We start from the raw sequence: 18424 nt of genomic DNA, 5'->3' as shown, positions 1-18424 counted from the left end.
ACCTGCTGAAAATGTGTTCAGCCTCAGGATCATCTGAGATCAGGATGAGTGTTTCTTCATCAGGTTTGTATAAATGTGTCTCTGCATCAGTGTCTCAGCAATGGATGCTCTGCAGTGAATGGGTGCCGTCAGAATGAGAGACCAAACAGCTGATAAAAACATCACAATAATCCACACCACTCCAGTCCATCAGTTAACATCTGGAGAAGACAAAAGCTGAAACACATCCAGCATTAAGATGTTTTTAACTCATATACATAGAGTCCATACTAACTCTTCCTCCAGTGAAAAGTGTTCTGGTCTGAATCAGGAGAGAAATCTGCAGATCAAGCAGAGTTTAAAACAGCTCTAAACTAATATGTGGCTGGATTTTGATGTGAGAGACAACAGGAGATGCACTTTTTCACTGGAGGAAGCTATATTATGGACTCAATGTATTTGAGTTAAAAACATCTTAATGCTGGATGTGTTTGAGCTTTTGTCTTCTCCAGATGTTAACTGATGGACTGGAGTGGTGTGGATTATTGTGATGTTTTTATCAGCTGTTTGGACTCTCATTCTGACGGCACCCATTCACTGCAGAGCATCCATTGATGAGACACATTTCTACAAACCTGATGAAGAAACAAACTCATCTACATTTTGGATGACCTGACAGTGAGAACATTTTCAGCAGATTTTCATTTTTGTGTGAACTATTAATTTAACAGATTTCTTAGGATAAATTAAGTTTGTAAGAATTATCCAATTCTTGAGAACTTCTTAAGACATGCTCAAAAAATGTACATCATATTTTTTCTTAAGAATTGTTACAAAATAAGAGGAATGTTTTTTGAATCTGACTCTGCGTGTCATCAGCCGCAGGTTATTTAGATCCTCGTTTGATTGGACCCTCCGTATCAGCTGACACGATTCAAACTTCCTGTCTTGAGACGGATCAGATTTCTGCTCTGAAACCAAGGGCACAATGTTTTAAGAGATTCAAGGTTTTAAAGGCCCAGAGCCATTGAGACTTTACAAGACCATATGGAGAATCATTCAGTGTGTGTGTGTGTGTTTAGGGACCTGGGGAGGTCAGAGGTCACGACTGATATACACTGATGTCTGACTTCTGATGACTTCCTTGCGTGTGTGTGTGTGTGAGATTGTGTTAAGTCACAAGTGCTGTGGTCTGCTGCTCTGTATATATGTATATGAGTCTCTGTGGGTCTTTTTCCTGTTTCCACCACTGAATAAAAAATAAAAAAATGCAATTGCGAGTTTATATCTCACAATTCTGACTTTTTTCACAGTTCATAAAAAGTTGCAATAACCTTTTTTTTTTTTTTAGTTAGGAATGTCAGAAGAGCAGATCTACTCTAATAAAAGTTTTTTCCCCCCTTTTATTTATTTATTTATTTTTTGCTGGGCCACATTTCATCCTTCAATAAGTAAATAAAATAAAAAAGGGAGGAAGGATTTTTTTTTGCCTATTTTTAAGACAATTAAAATAGTTTGAGTTGAGTTCATTTTATTTTATCAACTTTTATTTTGTTTGCTTTTTGCACCTTGAGCATTAATGCTTGACATGATAAAAGGAGTAACAAAATGATTGTACATGTCAAATCATTTCATATCACCAACATTTTTAAAAGTTACTGAAATAATTTTTAATATATAGTTTTTAAATATTTGAAATAATTTGGAGACTGACTTTAATAAAAAAAAATAAAAAAAAAAAATAATATATCTCACCAGCAAATTGTATTATACATAGGTAATACAGAATAAACAAATACTTTATCAAAATAATGTATCATTAAATTATGATTTTTCCATTATAGATAGTATAATGGAATTAATCGGATTAATTCTCATTAAAATAATGCAAAATTATAATCATAAAATGCAAAAACGTCTTAATGGTTCTAAACATCAACTTCATTTTAATTTGTTCTTTTTTTGTGAAAATTACTTTTTGACAGATTGTCTAAGATTCAAAAGATTGAAAAAGTTCTTGATACAGCATTTCATTATTCTGTACGTGTTTTGGTTTCTAGTTTGGGATCTAGTGAATAATTTTTTTTTTTACAGAAACTTTGATTTTGAAAGGAACAGTTCACCCAAAAAGGCTCATTCTGTCACCTCTGTGACTTTCTTTCTTCTGTGGAACATAAAAAATGATATTTATGTTTTCTGTACAAAGCTATCATTCAGTATGACAATATAGCACACATCATCTGAGCTACTGTTAAGATTCTTTTTTAGAGCTTGACATTAACCGCTTTGTACAGAAAATGAATGTGAATGTTCTGCTTTTTGTGTTTCACAGAAAGAAAAAAGTCATAGAGGTTTGCAATATGAAGGAGAGTAAACGAGGACGGAATGTCCGTTTTTCTCTGCACTGTTCCTTTAAGAGCACAGCCGTGATCTTCCTATCATCTCTGCACTCGTCTCTCTTGTATAATCCTCCTCCCAGAAGACCCGTCTCCCTCCTCTCCTCACCTCAAGCCTCTCTTCCCAAAATCTGGCTGAGGAGAAGGAAAAGAGTGACTCACTGAGCGACTGCTCCCAGTCAGAGACACTCTCTCTGTGTGTGTGTGTGTGGAGGAGACGGTTGCTATGGCTTTATAGGTGACGTCATACTCTCTGCACCGTGGCAACTGTATGTTTTATATCTGATGATGAGCACCAGGTCCAGCTGACCAAGCCGACACACGTTACACACTCGGAAAACCCCTGACAGTCATGAAAACATAGAGGAAAGAAAATCCCAAATGTGGTCGCAGTAAATCCTCCAGAGTTTAGAAGCACTTTTTTCTTATTTTGCCTAAATATCTTTTTTTTTTTCATTTAGTACTGCCCTTCAGAAGCTACAGAAGATACTTACATGTTTCCCAGAAGACAAAATAAGTTAAATTTACCCTGATTTTCACATTCAAAATGTTTTCACCCCTGGCTTTTAATGCATGGTTTTTCCTTCTGGAGCATCAGTGAGTGTTTGAATCTTCTGTAATAGCTGCATATGAGTCCCTCAGTTGTCCTCAGTGTGGAAAGATGGCTCTCAAAATCATAGTCATTGTTGGAAAGGGTTCAAATACATAAAAATGCTGAAAAACCAATGAATTTGTGGGAGCTGGGGGGTTTTTCTGATGAACAGCAGGCAGTTTAACTGTTCAGGACAAACAAGGGACTCATGAACAACCATCACTAAACACAAAACACAGCTGGTTTCAGCTAACAACACAGTGTTAAGAATCAAGGGGATGTAAGATTTTGAACAGGTTCATTTTTATAAATTCAACTACTATTTTCTCTTGTGGACTATATTTTAATGTCTTTTATGTAAAATATCTTATGCAGGTCAGTACTAAAAACAATAACACATTTTGTATATATATTTATTACTACTACTATAAATGTTTTTACAAAAATAAATAGTTAATAAAGAAATAATTAATAATGAATTCATCTTCAAAGATGCTCACTAATTATGCACATTAATTTTATAAGCATATCCAACTGGAAATCAGTGACATTTTAGAATAATTAATACACTGACAGTTTTAGTTTTTTTTTAGTATTCAGTTTTTTCTGGATTTTCATTACACTTTTGAAGTTTTAGTAATTTTGTTGTTTTTTTGTCTATATAATTTTTTATTGATTTAGTTTTAGTTGTTTTAGTACTTTGACTTAAACCAAATAAAAATAGAAATGTAGCCTTGGCAACTAGATGAAATAAGCTGAATTTTTTACATTATTATTATTTTACATTTAATTTTATTTCAAGCAATTATTAATATTGTTATTTTTCATTTATTTTGGTTTTAGTTAATGTTTTCAACTGGATTATTATCGTTAAGTACTTTTAGGAGAAGAAAAAACGATTCTTCAGTGAAACATAACTGAGATTTTACAACATCTCATGAGCACCAATCAGAAATCTCTCTGCCGCGGCGGGAAGCATCACGTGCCCGGTTCTATTCTCGTCCGCTCCAGCTGGCCGGTGTGTTTTACGGGCATTACGGCAGGGCGCGGTGCTCGCTCTGGTGGGCAGGGGAATACCAGGCCTTGCCCGCTGGGCTCCGGGCCCCTGAAGGCCTGCCTGATGACTGTGGTGCACCAGTCAGCCTGCAGACCGCCCAGACGCTTTATTTTAGCTCTGTCGGCTCTAATCAGTTCCAGCCGCATGTGGCGGAGGCTAAAATCACTCTGCTCAATATATATATACAGTTCTCACTCACACACACACGCATGCGATCGCTGGAGCCTGTTCTTTCCTCTGCACTCTTTCTTTCTGTTACCTTAGTCACTCATCACTGTTATTATCACTCATGTTAATGATCTAAACAAACCCATAACACTACGTATTAACTGTTAATCAATTAGGGGTGCATTCCTTTACGAACAATAAGTTTATTCAAGTGTGCTATTAGTATACTTTTAAACAAAACAAAAAAATAGGAAAGTGTACTTTTAGTCTACTTCTTATGTACTTCTCAGAAATGTACTTAAATGACATTAAAGTATACTTGAATTATATTTAGAAAAAGTCTAAATATATTTGAGCTATACTTGTGCTCCTGGAATCCGTGTTTTCATTGTTATATGGTAGGGGGCGCTAGTACACATCTTCTGTACAGAATTCCCCCCAAAAAAACAAGTGAAACTGAAACAACCCATGCTTCCACATGTAGTCTAACACGATCATCAGACATAAAACAGCATCAAAACTGTGTAACGCTATGAATAAAATGTCAACCCATGAAGAGGTAATAATGACTGTCAAGCTTCAGGGTGTTGATCGACTCCATCTACGTTTTAATTATCGTTCTGAATCCAATTCAGTCTTTTTTCAGCTTTTTGTTCAAAATGTTGGTTATTTCTTTATTTATGAAACTTACCCACATTCAAGTGTTTAAAAAAAAAGAATGCGTGAAGCGAGAATAAAATGTTTTTGTTTACAAGTAGATGTACAGATTTAACTAAATATATACACATTACTAAATAGGGACATAGTAGCATACTTAAAGTATGATGTAAAGTTCACTTAAAGAAAACATACAAGTATACTTACAGTATAAAACTACTAAACTAGTAGTTTACAGAGACTATACTTCCAAGTGTACTAAAAATGCTACTACAAGAAGTTAATTAGTAAACTATCAGTATACCTATAAATTCACGTTTAGTATAGTTGTAGTACAAGCTAAAAACATTGATGTAAACTAGTTGTGTACTCAAAGTTTACAACTGTTATACTTAAAGTATACTTTTATATACTAGAATGTGGGCCAATTTAGTCCCAAGGAGTACTGAAATATTATACTACTAGTACACTGATATTTGTATGCTTACTACATAAACTACACTTAAAAATATACTTGAACTTAAGTATACTTAATAAAATAAACTTAAAGTATACTACTTTTTGGCAAGGGTTTCCCAAAACCATTGTTAGCTAACTATAGTGGTTTGTTCCATTGAACTGTATTGGTAACGATTTATGGTTTTAATAGATGATAAAATACGGGGGGAAATCCCACAGATTAGACAAAAAGTGCACTAACTTTGCATGCATACACACATATCTTCTTTACCTAATCAAAAATCAGTGTTTAGTCCCATGTCCCAAGAACCCAAGACCAACTGCAAAGCAATGCCCCTGGCAACCACTCACGCACAACACCCTAGCAACCGCATAGCAACACACTGAACACGTTAGTTACGCATAGGACTTGTTTGTCTTCTGTTCTGTCTTTTCTTCAAAGTCTTAATGTCTAGTTGAATCATTTCAAGGCAAAGTCACTGAAAGCAATCGGCTTCACTGAGGAGCTCTTCCAACACCATCAGCATGTAATAATGGAGCTCTCTGGTTTGCACTCACATCTCAGTCAACTCTGTTCTGCTCCCTGCAGGAGAAAGAGAAGAAGTACATGCTACAGGTGGACAATCTGAAGTTCAGAGATGTGGAGAAGGGCTTCATGTCCAGCAAACACATCTTTGCCCTGTTCAACACCGAGCAAAGGTCAGAGGTCATAATCCTTAATAATGATTGCAAAAAACCATCATAAAAAGCCTTAACTTTTGTCATGTGACATAGTAAAACAGGATTTTCAGTGGGAACAAAATTAATAATTATGGGAAAAGAGAAATTGCAAAGATGGATGAAGTAATTTTTTTAATATATTTTTAACATGCATTGGTGAATTAATCACAGAAAGATCAGCGTTAGCAATTTCAATAGGCTCTATTTTACTCTTGTAAAGCTTGACATATAAAGTAATAGCCATGTTTTTTTATGTAACAGTTTATTTTTTTTGTTGAGTATTATATTTGTTCATCGGGCTTTTCTGTCTCATATAGTCTGATACAGTGAGAATATGGAGGGAAAACAGCTCAGTTTTATTAACAGACTCAAACTGAGCCAAAATATGAATTTGCTGCAGATGCTGATTTTTATATGATGAAATTCTGATGCTTGTAATGCAAATAAATGAGATCTTTATAACAGTGCAGCAGAAACTGACATAAAATTATCTAAATATCAGAGATCGCTCTATATCTCCAATAATGTGTGAGAAATTAAATGATCCAAACATATAATGCAATGCTGATTGAGAGATGAATAAATAAACGCTCCTCAGAAGATGTGAGATGTTTTGGAGGCTTGTGAAGATCATTCCTCCGCTGAGGAACAGTGAAAGTAAAGCTTCTGGAAACAAACGCTCCTCAAAAGATCCTGATGATCAGATTTGAGACGCACTGATTTTACTAAAAAATGATTGATGGAGAATCAAGTAAAGCTGAGCTGCTTCAGTCCAGTAAGAGTTCATCTGGAGATATGACTGCAGTTATTCTGACGCTTTCTTGATCAAAATCAGTCAAGATTTGACAGCAGAAAGACACGAGAAGGTACAATTACACTAAAAGACCTTTAACATGCTAAAAAAAAAGTATGGACAGTCATTTTCAAATTTGACTCATGTTGACTTTAAAGAGTAATCTAATGCATCTAATGTGGTGACAGGAACGTGTATAAGGACTACCGTCAGCTGGAGCTGGCCTGCGAGAGTCAGGAGGATGTGGACGGGTGGAAAGCGTCGTTCCTGCGTGCCGGCGTCTATCCTGAGCGCGTGGTGGTGTGTGTTCAGATTGATCAGATGTGAGTAGGCATGAATAAATAGAAATGATGCACCTCAAAATGCTTTTCTTTTTCTCTCACGCTGCTTCCCGTGGCGTCACTCAGGAGAAGGATAAGGTACAAGCTTTGAGTAGCATTGAGTTTGTATGTATCTTTTGCATTGCTGTTTTCCGTGTTTGTGTGATTGTGTCTGGTTGTCTGTAGAGCGACGCTGGAGATGAGAATGGGTCGGACAATTTCATGCACTCCATGGATCCTCAGCTGGAGAGGCAGGTGGAGACCATCAGAAACCTGGTGGACTCTTACATGGGCATCGTCAACAAGACAGTACGAGACCTGATGCCCAAGACCATCATGCATCTGATGATCATTAATGTAAGCTCGTCTGCAGCAGAGATGCTGAACAGTTAGTTCAATCCCTACAAGGCTTGATTCATGAAATATCATCAACTAAGACAGTCCTTAACACTATAAATCACATGTGACCCTGGAGCACAAAAGCAGTCATCAGTAGCACAGATGTATTTGTAGCAATAGCCAACAATACATTATATGGGTCAAAATGATCCAGTTTTCTTTTATGCCAAAAATCATTAGAATATTAAGTAAAGATCATGTTCCATGAAGATATTTAGTAAATTTCCTACTGTAAATATATCAAAACTTCATTTTTGATTAGTAATATGCATGGCTAAGAACTTAATTTGAACAACTTTAAAGAAGATTTATATATATTTTTTTATTCTTACTGTATCAGACTATATGAACCATAAAATCCTGAAGGATCAAGTATGATAGTCAACAAAAACTACATATGGGACTGGCTGCATAAAGACTAGTCTTAAAAAGTTAGTCAACTAATTAATTTTTTCTTCAAGACTGGTCATAACTTTTTAAATGCAAAGGTAGATTGGTCTTATTTGTTTTGGAAAAGACTGACCCCTTGGCAAATGCTAGTTGGTCAAACTAGTTGTTTAGACACAATCTTAACATGGTGGCTAAGTTTATGCAACTGGCCCATGCACACTTTTAGATTTCCCTAAATTTAAAAAAAAAAGAGATTTTCCTGACTGAAGAACACTGACGTGAGTATCTGATCTCTCAGACGAAGGAGTTCATCAATGCGGAGCTGCTGGCTCAGCTGTACTCGTGTGGAGATCAGAACATGCTGATGGAGGAGTCGGCCGAACAGGCGCAGCGGCGCGACGAAATGCTCCGCATGTACCACGCACTCAAAGAAGCGCTGAACATCATCGGGGACATCAGCACCACCACCATCTCCACCTCTCTGCCTCCGCCTGTGGACGACTCCTGGCTCCAGGTGCAGCGCACCGGCTCTGGAGGAAGGTGTGTTCAGGACAGAGAGGACAGATGGATGACACACAGATAAACTGATGGGCTAATGCCCAGGCAATGATGTCTTTAGTTAAGAATGAAAGTCCGTCGAAGTAGAAATAGGCATTCGATACACTGCAAAAAATTGCTTATCTTAGTATTTTTGTCTTGTTTCTAGTCAAAATCTCAAAATAATAAATACATTCTTAAAATCAAGATACTTTTACTACATAAGCAAAATTACTTACTGAGATATTTAGTCTTTTTCCAGGGAAAAAAACAAAACTAAATTAAGTGCATTTTGCTTAAAACAAGTAAAATATTCTTAAAACAAGAGTATTTTACTTACCCCACTGGAACTAGAAACAAGACAATAATACTAAGATAAGCCATTTTTTTCAATGTATGTCAGTGAGAATTTTAATTACTTCTCTGCTCCTAAACAAGTTATTTATAATCATAATTATGTGTTAATAAAATAGCTATTCTATTATGATTATTATTTTATTTAGTAGTTATCATTTTAGATATTTTTGGCCCTAAAAAATGTGCAAATCCTCCAGATTTCCAACATCATCACAGTGCAAAGAGTAAAAGTAGTAAAAGGTTATGAAGTATAATAATACCCTATACTGGAATAAATATTATTATAAGCTATTATAATAATTGTTATATTTTATTTAGTATTCATGTAAAATAATATCCTATACTGTAATAAATACATACTTTAGTCATCTATCAGATGCTTTTATCCAAAGCGACTTACAAATGAGGACAATAGAAGCAATTAAAACCAACAAAAGAGCAATGATTTATTGCAAGTGCTATAACAAGCCTCAGTTAGCTTAACACAGTACATGTAGCAAGGTTTATTTTTATGTTTTTAAATATATAATAAATAAAAAGAAAACAGATGGAATAGAAAAAGAATAGAGCAAGCTAGTGTTAGAGGCCTTTTTGCTTTAGTTAATTGTATAAATAAAAAGAAAACAAGTAGATAGAATACAAAAAGATTAGAAAAGCTAGTGTTGGTATTTTTTTTTAAGGATAGAATTAGAATAGAGTGTTAGAGTTAAAGGGTCAAATAAAAATAAAATACTTTATCATGAACCATAATAATAATTCCTATTATATTTCATTTATTGAAATATTAAAAGTATATGGAGTACAATAATATCCTAATAGATATATACCTTAAATACGTTATTTATTATAAACCATAATAATACTGTACTTATATACAGTACGTACAGATACATTGTGTACTTGTTTGAATTTACTCTTCCTGTTTGGGTTAATGCCTGGCTCATGAATATTAATTATATTCTTTAAGAGGACAGTTCAGGAAGCTTCCCTAGCAACAAACACTCATTAATATTCATGAGCTCAGCCTTATGTCATGATGTCAGAAGCAGCCACCTCAATCAGTTTAAAACAAGTGCTATCCAGTAATAAGGGACAGTAGCGCCACCTGCTGCTGGAATGTGAGATGAGCATACTTTGATTAAGACGAAGTCATGTGTTATTATCACCGAAGAGAAATTTGTTATTGTTGCTGCATAGAAAAAGGTAAGAAAAAATAAGAAGAAACAATATTTCTCTGTTAGGTCTCCAGCGACCAGCCCGACCCCTCAGAGACGGGCCCCTCCTCCGGGGCCTCCGGCACGCCCAGGTTCTCGTGGCTCGGCCCCTGGGCCCCCTGCTGCCGGAGGGCCACCTCTTCCCTCTCGCCCGGGAGCCTCTCCGGACCCCTTTGGCGGGGCCCCACCCCAGGTCCCGTCCCGGCCTAACCGCGCTCCACCCAGCGTGCCCAGGTGAGACTCAGTTACCTCAGACAGTACAAACTGCTAATGAAATAACATATTTGTGCTGGAAAACTATCATAATGCACTCAGACTGAGGCATAAATGTGTAATTTCTGCAGCACTAGCGCCACCTAATAGAATTGCAATCTGCAGTTCTACAGTATATGTTTGTCCAACCAATGGAAGACAACTGATTCTGTCTGATGATGCTAGTGCACCAGAAATGACACACAATGCAGCATTCAGAAATGCTCAGACACGACTAACCTTCTAGTCCTGCAGTCTAATACGAACATCCGTTTGCTCTCAGCCGCGGAGTGTGAGACTCTGACCGCTGGAGTAAGTGCAGTGGTGTGGGTGAGTTAACCGGTCACCATACCAACGTTTAAACGATAAGCAATCCATCACCCAAATTCAGCTCATTGTTTATTAAAGTGTCATCAGTTCAGATTCAGATGTCCATAGTCTCTCTTATTATCGTTCAAACGTTACAGATTTAAACCATTCGATGCACAGTGTGTTCTCAGTAGGGCTGGGTGATATAACAAATATTCACAATGATTTTGCTGGTGCAACACTGCGAATATTGTGACAATATTTCCTATTTGTTCAAAGATCGGATCATTAGACTAGGTTCAGGATCCTTCCTTTTCCCGAGACAGAAATCTCTGTGTTGCATTTTTCATACATTGTTTTAGCATAAATACACTACCATTTGAAAGTTTTGGGGGAAATTTTTTGTGTTTATGAAAGCTCTTCTGCTCGCCAAGGCTGCATTTATTTGATCAAAAATACAGTAAAAGTTGTGAAACATTATGATTTAAAACAGCTGTTTTCTATGTGAATATGTGTTAAACTGTAATGTATTTCTGTGAATAAAAGCTGTATTTTCAGCATCATTACTCCAGTCTTCAGTGTCACATGATCTTCAGAAATCATTATAATATACTGATTTACTGCTCAACAAACATTTCTGATTATTATCAATGTTGAAAACAGTGGTGCTGCACAATATTTTTGTGGAAACTGTGATACATTTTATTTTTCAGGATTCACAAAAAAATTGCATTTATTTTAAATAGAAATCTTGTAACATTATAAATGTCTTTACTGGCACTTTTTGATTAATTCAATGCCTCCTTGAAAAAAAAATTTAATCAAACTGAACCCAATATTTTAAACAATAGTGTTAATTATAAATATTAATTTAAAAAATATAATTTTTAAATAGTTGTTTAAGTATTGAAGTTTTATATTATAAATATGTGCATGTATAAATTTATAGTAAATTCAATAAGTTTCTTTCAAAAAATATCTTAATTGTTGGCCTACTTAATATACAGATATGGATAAAAAAAATTACAAATGGATTACTTAATCTTTTGCCTATGTTTACATCTTGTATTTAGCATTTTGAATCTTGCCTACAATGATTGTTTAACTGAAATCTTAGTGCATCAAAATAATAATAATGTATTACATTTATATAGTGCTTTACTCAAAGTGCTTTACATGGAATGGGGGAATCTCCTCAACCACCACCAGTGTGCAGCATCCACCTGGATGAAATATCACCAAAAGGCTTATAAATATCAGTAATTTTAATATTTTGACTATATCACCCAGCTCTGACAGTCAGCATATCTCATGTATGTCTGGATCACGTCAGCACCTCACACACTGCACACAGACGCTTTACTAACTGTCCACCGGACGGCCGGAGGGATGTTTCTGTTTTATTTGTGTTCATTGCTGAATTTGTCCTCTGTTGCGTGTGTGACTTGACTCGTTCTAACACTAACGGCAAACGCTTGCTTCCTGACAGCAACACAAACACCCTTCATTCTGACCTGTATTAAATCCTAACTTTAACGCTGAAGTCCCTGATAAATGATCTGCACAACCTCTGAATTGCTAAATCTGCATAAATCAATGGCTCATGATGATTCTGACTTATCCCAGATGCTTTTGAATTCATGATTGGCTGTTAAATCTTCAGACAGAGGTTTTGGACGTCAGTCTCTGGTTAGCTTGGATTGGAGAAGTGTTGATGTTTCTGTCTCCTCCATGTTAACTGTGTGTGTCTCGCACATCCCTCTCTTCCTCCTCCCAACGCTCCGGCTTCACCCCTCCTGCTGATATTGATTATTTTTCACAGAATTACAATCAGTGACCAATGAGGACTAACGCTTCTGGTACGTCTGTGGTTCTCTCGCCATTCCCTGTCCCTCTGCATGACCGACTGTCTCTGAGACCCTCCGACACGCACACATACAGCAGTCCAGAAATGATCTGTTGGGACGCTTATATTTAAACGATAATGAACTCTTTACAGGGGAATGTTCTGGTTAAATGCAACCGAAGCTCTGTGACCTGCAGTTGGCTTCCATAGACAGGTCTGTTTTAACAAACTGAGTCTTCTGTGGTAAATCAACAGCATATCACGCTGTATAACACAGAATATTCTTCTACATGTTTATAGCAGATCTAAATTACTGAATGTGACAACAGCCAATCAAATCCTTGTCCAGGACAGCAGGTCTCAGAACAGATGCTGTAATGTGCAAACATTACATCAGAATGTGTGCATCAGGTTTTATTTCGTTTAATTAAGATCTGAAAAGCCTTTCCTTCTGCAGCCCCGTGCACTTGTTTTATTTCAGTTTTGCCATTGTTATTATGATCCCTCTTAATAAAATCCACTACAAACATCTAGTCAAACGCTGCACATGTGACCTTTAGGGTGAAACCGAACAGTGGGGTCAAAGGTGAAGTGTCAGATGCATATTGTCCATGTTGTTTGTCTCTTCATGGCATCTCATTCTGTCATGGCGTGATCTCTGAATGCTGTTAAACATGTCTCTGTCTGCACAGGATCAATATTAATCAAGCACACAACAGTTACGCACAGATCTTTCAGTCATGGATTAGTAATACATCATTTTTAATTGCATTTTATTTGTTAAGATAATGTCTAAAATGCTTGTTTAGAGTAACCAAACAAACATAAATAAAATAATAATTTATTTAATTTTTATTTATTTTAGAATTTAATTATTATTAAATTGATTACTTGGATTTTGTTTTATATAATGTCAAAAATGCTGTTTTGCTTTTTTATATAAATATATACATTTTTATACAATAGGTATAATTAGTATTATTAAATAATTATTAGTAGATTGTTATATATTTTTAGGTATTTATTTTAGATTTTATTTCATTACCATTAAATTAATTTCTTGACTTTGTTCAGATAATGTGAAAAATACAATTTCATTTTTTTTCAATAAATAAATATATGAATTTATTTAAAATTAATTTGATTAAAAAGTTATTCATATTATAAAAAGAGATATTTGATTCACAACTTTGGCAAAACTATGAGATTAAATATCCTGAATGATTATGCTTTCATGCTTTATGAAATCCAATGAAAAAAATCATTCTATTTCTCATTGAAAAATATTTTTAATACGAAATATTTTGAACGAAATTCTTTCACATTTAACGAACATAATTTTGTGTGTGTGTGTGTGTTACTCATCCATCTTCTCTCTGTGTTTCCATGGCAGCCGGCGACCCCCAGCATCACCTACTCGACCCAACCGACCCACAGACTCCTCCCTCTTAGACTATTAGCCCCTCCCACACCTGTGACAGACAGCCAGGACAGACACGCCTCCCCTTCCTGCTCCTCAGCTCACACACACACACACACACACATCATACAACCCTCTGTCACAGTTTAACCTTTCATTTCACAGAATTCTGTCATCGTCAAATCAAAATTTAGAAAAGGAAACACACTTATCTTGAGAGCTGGAAGTTTGAAAGCCCTTATTTAGGAAACATAGATCTAGAACAACATTTTCATGAACTCAAACTCTTTGACAGATGGTTGATGAGTTTTCCATCACTGTTTATGCTCCTTATCTTAAAGAACGAGCTTGACAAGAAAAGTTAGAGGAACGAGCACAAGGTTTGATAAATGCATTTCTGTCACTTTTACTTTCTGTCATCTTCAAGCTTCTTTTGGCTAGCAGACGCTTGATTTCCTGCTGTTTATGGATGCATTATCTCTCCAAAGTGTGATCTGGAGTCTCATGATAACTGCATCTTCTGGAATGAGCTCGTGTCTGCATCTATATTTCTGTTCATTACTTTCGCTCTTTTTGTTTTTGTTTCGTATGTGTGTCGGGCTGCAGTGGTCCCTGAGCTCACGGGCCAGAAGACGACACCAAACTCCCCCAAAGGGTAATAAACTTTCCCATAGTTCCACACGAGTCTTTCCCTCTCTGAATCACGAGTCTCTCCCTCTCTGAATCACGAGTCTTTCCCTCTCTGAATCACGAGTCTCTTTCTGTATGTAGCACTGACTGTAAAGTTGCACACAAAGCATGGACAAAGTTGTTTAAATCTAAACAATCTAAGTCAACACTAAAATAACTTGCACTTAAGTCCCATGTCTAAATGTCATTACATTCGATAGTGACAGTTTTTCACAGGGGTGTTTATGAGGAAAACTCAACTGATTCAAATGAATCATATGGTTCATAAAATGATTCACTTGTTGGAAGCGCACGCTAGCGACACCTGCTGGTCGAAACAATGGAAATCAACGAGAATATATAATAACGTTACAATATATAACACAAGACGACGCCTTACAAACAAATCCATTTTTTCATGTGTACTGTACTCAATTAAATATAATCTACAAATTATTCAATATTAAGTCTGTGTATATTTTGCGTTCTATTATTAATTTATAGTGCTTTGTGTGTTTTTGAGAGAGTTTGATCAGGCCGATTAGAGACATGTATACATACTTCATCAACACTGATCTTAAATTATAAAGCTGACCTCAGATCAGTCCAACATTAAACACTGGTTCATGTGTTCAGAGATTCGAAACGTTCGTAATGAATCGCATGATTCCGAACCACTGATTCAAATAAAAAAGATTCGAATCTTCATGCAGCAGTGTTTTGAAAAAGCAAAATACGTCCGAGTTTAAATACGCTTTTATAATCATTAAACACTTGTTTAACAGTTCAAAATATTTGTACTACACGGCGGCAGAGAATAATCCGAGTCTTACCTGTTGACCATACAAGCTCCTAATGTTTCCTCACACCACATTTAAACCGGGTTTATGAAGAAAACACACAACGTTTGTGTGCACCATGGTCTCCTGAAGTAATTCCGACTTAAAACAAATAACAAATATCAATTAAACGTTTCCTTGTCACCCTAAAAATAACAAAACAAACAAAAAAGTCCTGTGACGGCATTTTTAACCGAGCAATGACCGTTTGAGTCTTCAGACGCGAGTTGGCGCCAAAGTTTGAAACGCGAGTTGGCGCCAAAACATTTTTAACGCGGAGTGATACGAAATATTATATTAAACAAAAACATGTCTTTAAATTGAAAGTTAAATGTTTTTGTTAAAGGTTACAGTTAAATATATTTTTGTTGCATTGTATTTGTTAAAATTGAGTTATTGTAATGGAATCATTAAAAATGAATGGATGAGCACTATTTATTCAGGCATTTTGACCAATCAGAATGAAGTATTCTGGAGCGAGTACTATATATATTTAAAAAAACTAATACAAATAAATATGAACCAAGAGTAATTTCCACCAAAATAATTTTAAATATTAAATAAAAACAATAATTACAATTCATAATTAAATAAAATACATAGAGATTCCAAAATAATCTGAAAAGTTTTAAAAAGCTGCAGACTTTTTCACACAATGATTGACATTTAGACATTTTAGGTGACTTTATTGAACAAATAGTTTGTGTGGGCACTACGTATATGACATTTCTACTTGATTCTAAATGAATAACGTGAACTATTATGTAATATTGAAGTGTTTTAATTAATGTTAGTAATGGAAAGGTTTGAATCTGGTAAAGATGCTGGGGTTTGTCTTCTCTCCGTGTGACTCTGAGGACAGTTTCTCCTGTCAATCTGCTGAGCTTCATTGGTCTCGATGCTTACTCTTCTCTTTCTTTCTTCTCTGCTTTCATGGCTCAGCCGGTCAAACACAGGCGGCCCTTCTCGCTCCGAGAGCAACCCTTAGCATCCTTTTCTTCTTCTGTTCCTCCCCACATCGAGTAAAACAAGCCAAACCCACCAGCACAACACCAACACAAGCAAAAGAACCCGGAGGAACGCGGAAAGCTTCCTGCATCCTGGGTTTGAGCAGCCAGTTTCGCTCATTGTGGAGATCCAGTATCACAACCATCAAATCTCCTAGAAATCCCTGTTAAAGGTATTATTCACTCAAAAATGGTGTTTCCAACCTGTACAATTTTCCTTTTTCCTTAGAACTAAACGGTTCCGGGTCCCATTGACTTCCATAGTATGGACAAACAATACAGTGAACGTCAATGGGACCCAAAACTATTTGTTCTTCAAAATATCTTTTTTCTTTTATCTTCCAAAGCCATTTATTCCCCACACTGCAAAAAATCATTCTCATCTCTTTTTCAGTTTAAAAGGATGTTTATCTACTGAAAAAAGCTCTAAAAGAGGGATTTTATGGAAACGCTCTGAGGTACGAGGACGTGTGTTCACCTTCAGTGATAATGCTCACAAATCATTCATTCATTAGTGAATCTGAACCTTTGGTGGGGCTGGATTGAATTAGAGAGTGCAATATCTTCAGCGGTCAGTCGGATCTATGCTGATCGCACGTTCATGTCATTTTAAACACAGTAGTGCAGTTTTAGGGTGAACAGACGTTCTCGAGCTCGGTGAGATGCGTGTGTGTTTACAACTGATTTAATAAAGGAGTATAGACTGATGCTGAAGACTGTTGAGCGTTCGGGATGGTTTTTCACACACAGGCTGTGTTCAGAATCGAATACTTGCTGTACAGTATATACTGTATACTGCTTACTATTTTTAACAAATAGCATGCAGAAGTGCGCTATTCAGTGCTAAACAGTAGTATGCTACATTATCAACTCATTGCATGATTAATTCGGCAAGAAAATTAGTTATTTTTGAATTTTAAGTCTAATAAATTTGCACATTTTTGCAAAAGTAGTCAGTAATTTGGGTATTCGGATCATTTGCACACTAGTGTACATACTATATACTGCTGAAATAGTAACAGTAGTAAGATATTCTGAACATAGCCACATATGATTACAGGTGCTGCAAGCTATTTTTAGTGTAAGCACGTCGATTCCACCGCATCAATCAAACCCCAAACTGAATGACAGACAGAGATCGGTTCTTATTGGATAAAAACGTGATTCTTTGACATTAAAAATAGCTTAAAGCACCACCAATGGACATTTTTCATGTGTGTGTGGACAAACTGTCCCTGTGCATTGAAATTACGCAAATGTATCTAAATTCTGATTTCCTGTCTGTAATTTAAGATTCATTATGAAAATCAAAATCTAGCAAAAACAAAACATTAAATATCACTGCTGGTCCATGCATAGAAATCATTCCAGCTTTCTTTTTTGTTTTGTTGAAAAGGAGAAAATATGAACACAACCCTTCAAAGCGGTGGACTGTAATTCTGTCGTTTGTTGTAATAATTATAAATATAATAAGGCCCCTGTTGCTGATAGTTGACGTTGTGGCATGACCAGACAGTTTCAGCTGTACCGTATATCAATAGTATGTTTCTGTCTTCAACATCCACACCAAACCTTCCCAGAATCCACTCCGAGTCTTAGTAAATCCCACTAACTGGAAAAGATTTACTGTTATTTAAGAGTTTGTCATGGACATACTGTATCTTAAGTGTGTTGCGTATCTTTGTGGTGCATTTATGCAAATTGTGCTTCCACTGTTTAGAGACTAGTCCACATGTATGAATATTGAATATTAAATTATTATGGGTAAGTGATTTATTTAAATGAAGCTTATGAAATGGAGTGTGCGGAGGAATAAACCGGGCCTCTTTCTGTGTTTGGACAGGAAGGTGTTACAATACTGAGTGTGTAACGCGTGAATGTGTGTAACGTGTCCTGCTCTGTCTCTGCTCGGATGAGTTTATCATTAAAGTTCAGTGTAACAAGACGTTGTTTTGTGTCATTTTTCTTGTTTTCAGAGAATTTAAAACTTATTTTAGCATACAAGTCAAATATGTGACCCTGGACCACAAAACTAGTCATAAGT

The 18424-nt window shown here is 35.9% G+C and overlaps 1 protein-coding gene across 5 annotated transcripts in view; it reads left to right on the top strand.

Annotated features, from left to right (window-relative positions):
• LOC306871165 (dynamin-1-like) overlaps positions 1-18322 on the top strand; it is a gene marked incomplete at its 3' end in the record, with an annotated part of 82015 nt that extends 63693 nt beyond the window's left edge. For 2 of the 5 annotated variants that reach the window (XM_079418915.1, XM_079418914.1), the window contains exons 15-21: positions 5898-6007; positions 7010-7125; positions 7328-7498; positions 8229-8470; positions 10066-10272; positions 14472-14520; positions 16316-18318. In XM_079418915.1, coding sequence (XP_079275041.1) covers positions 5898-6007; positions 7010-7125; positions 7328-7329 — 228 coding nt within the window. Of the gene's footprint in view, positions 1-5897; positions 6008-7009; positions 7126-7228; positions 7241-7327; positions 7499-8228; positions 8471-10065; positions 10277-12421; positions 12459-14471; positions 14521-16315 lie in introns of those variants that run through there. The other 3 variants (XM_079418917.1, XM_079418918.1, XM_079418916.1) reach the window with 3 other exon arrangements.
• Positions 18323-18424: the final 102 nt, after the last annotated feature.

This window comes from Barbus barbus, assembly GCF_936440315.1.
Source record: "Barbus barbus genome assembly, chromosome: 6".
NCBI lineage: Eukaryota > Metazoa > Chordata > Actinopteri > Cypriniformes > Cyprinidae > Barbus > Barbus barbus.
This window is presented reverse-complemented; position numbering and strand designations above follow the sequence as displayed.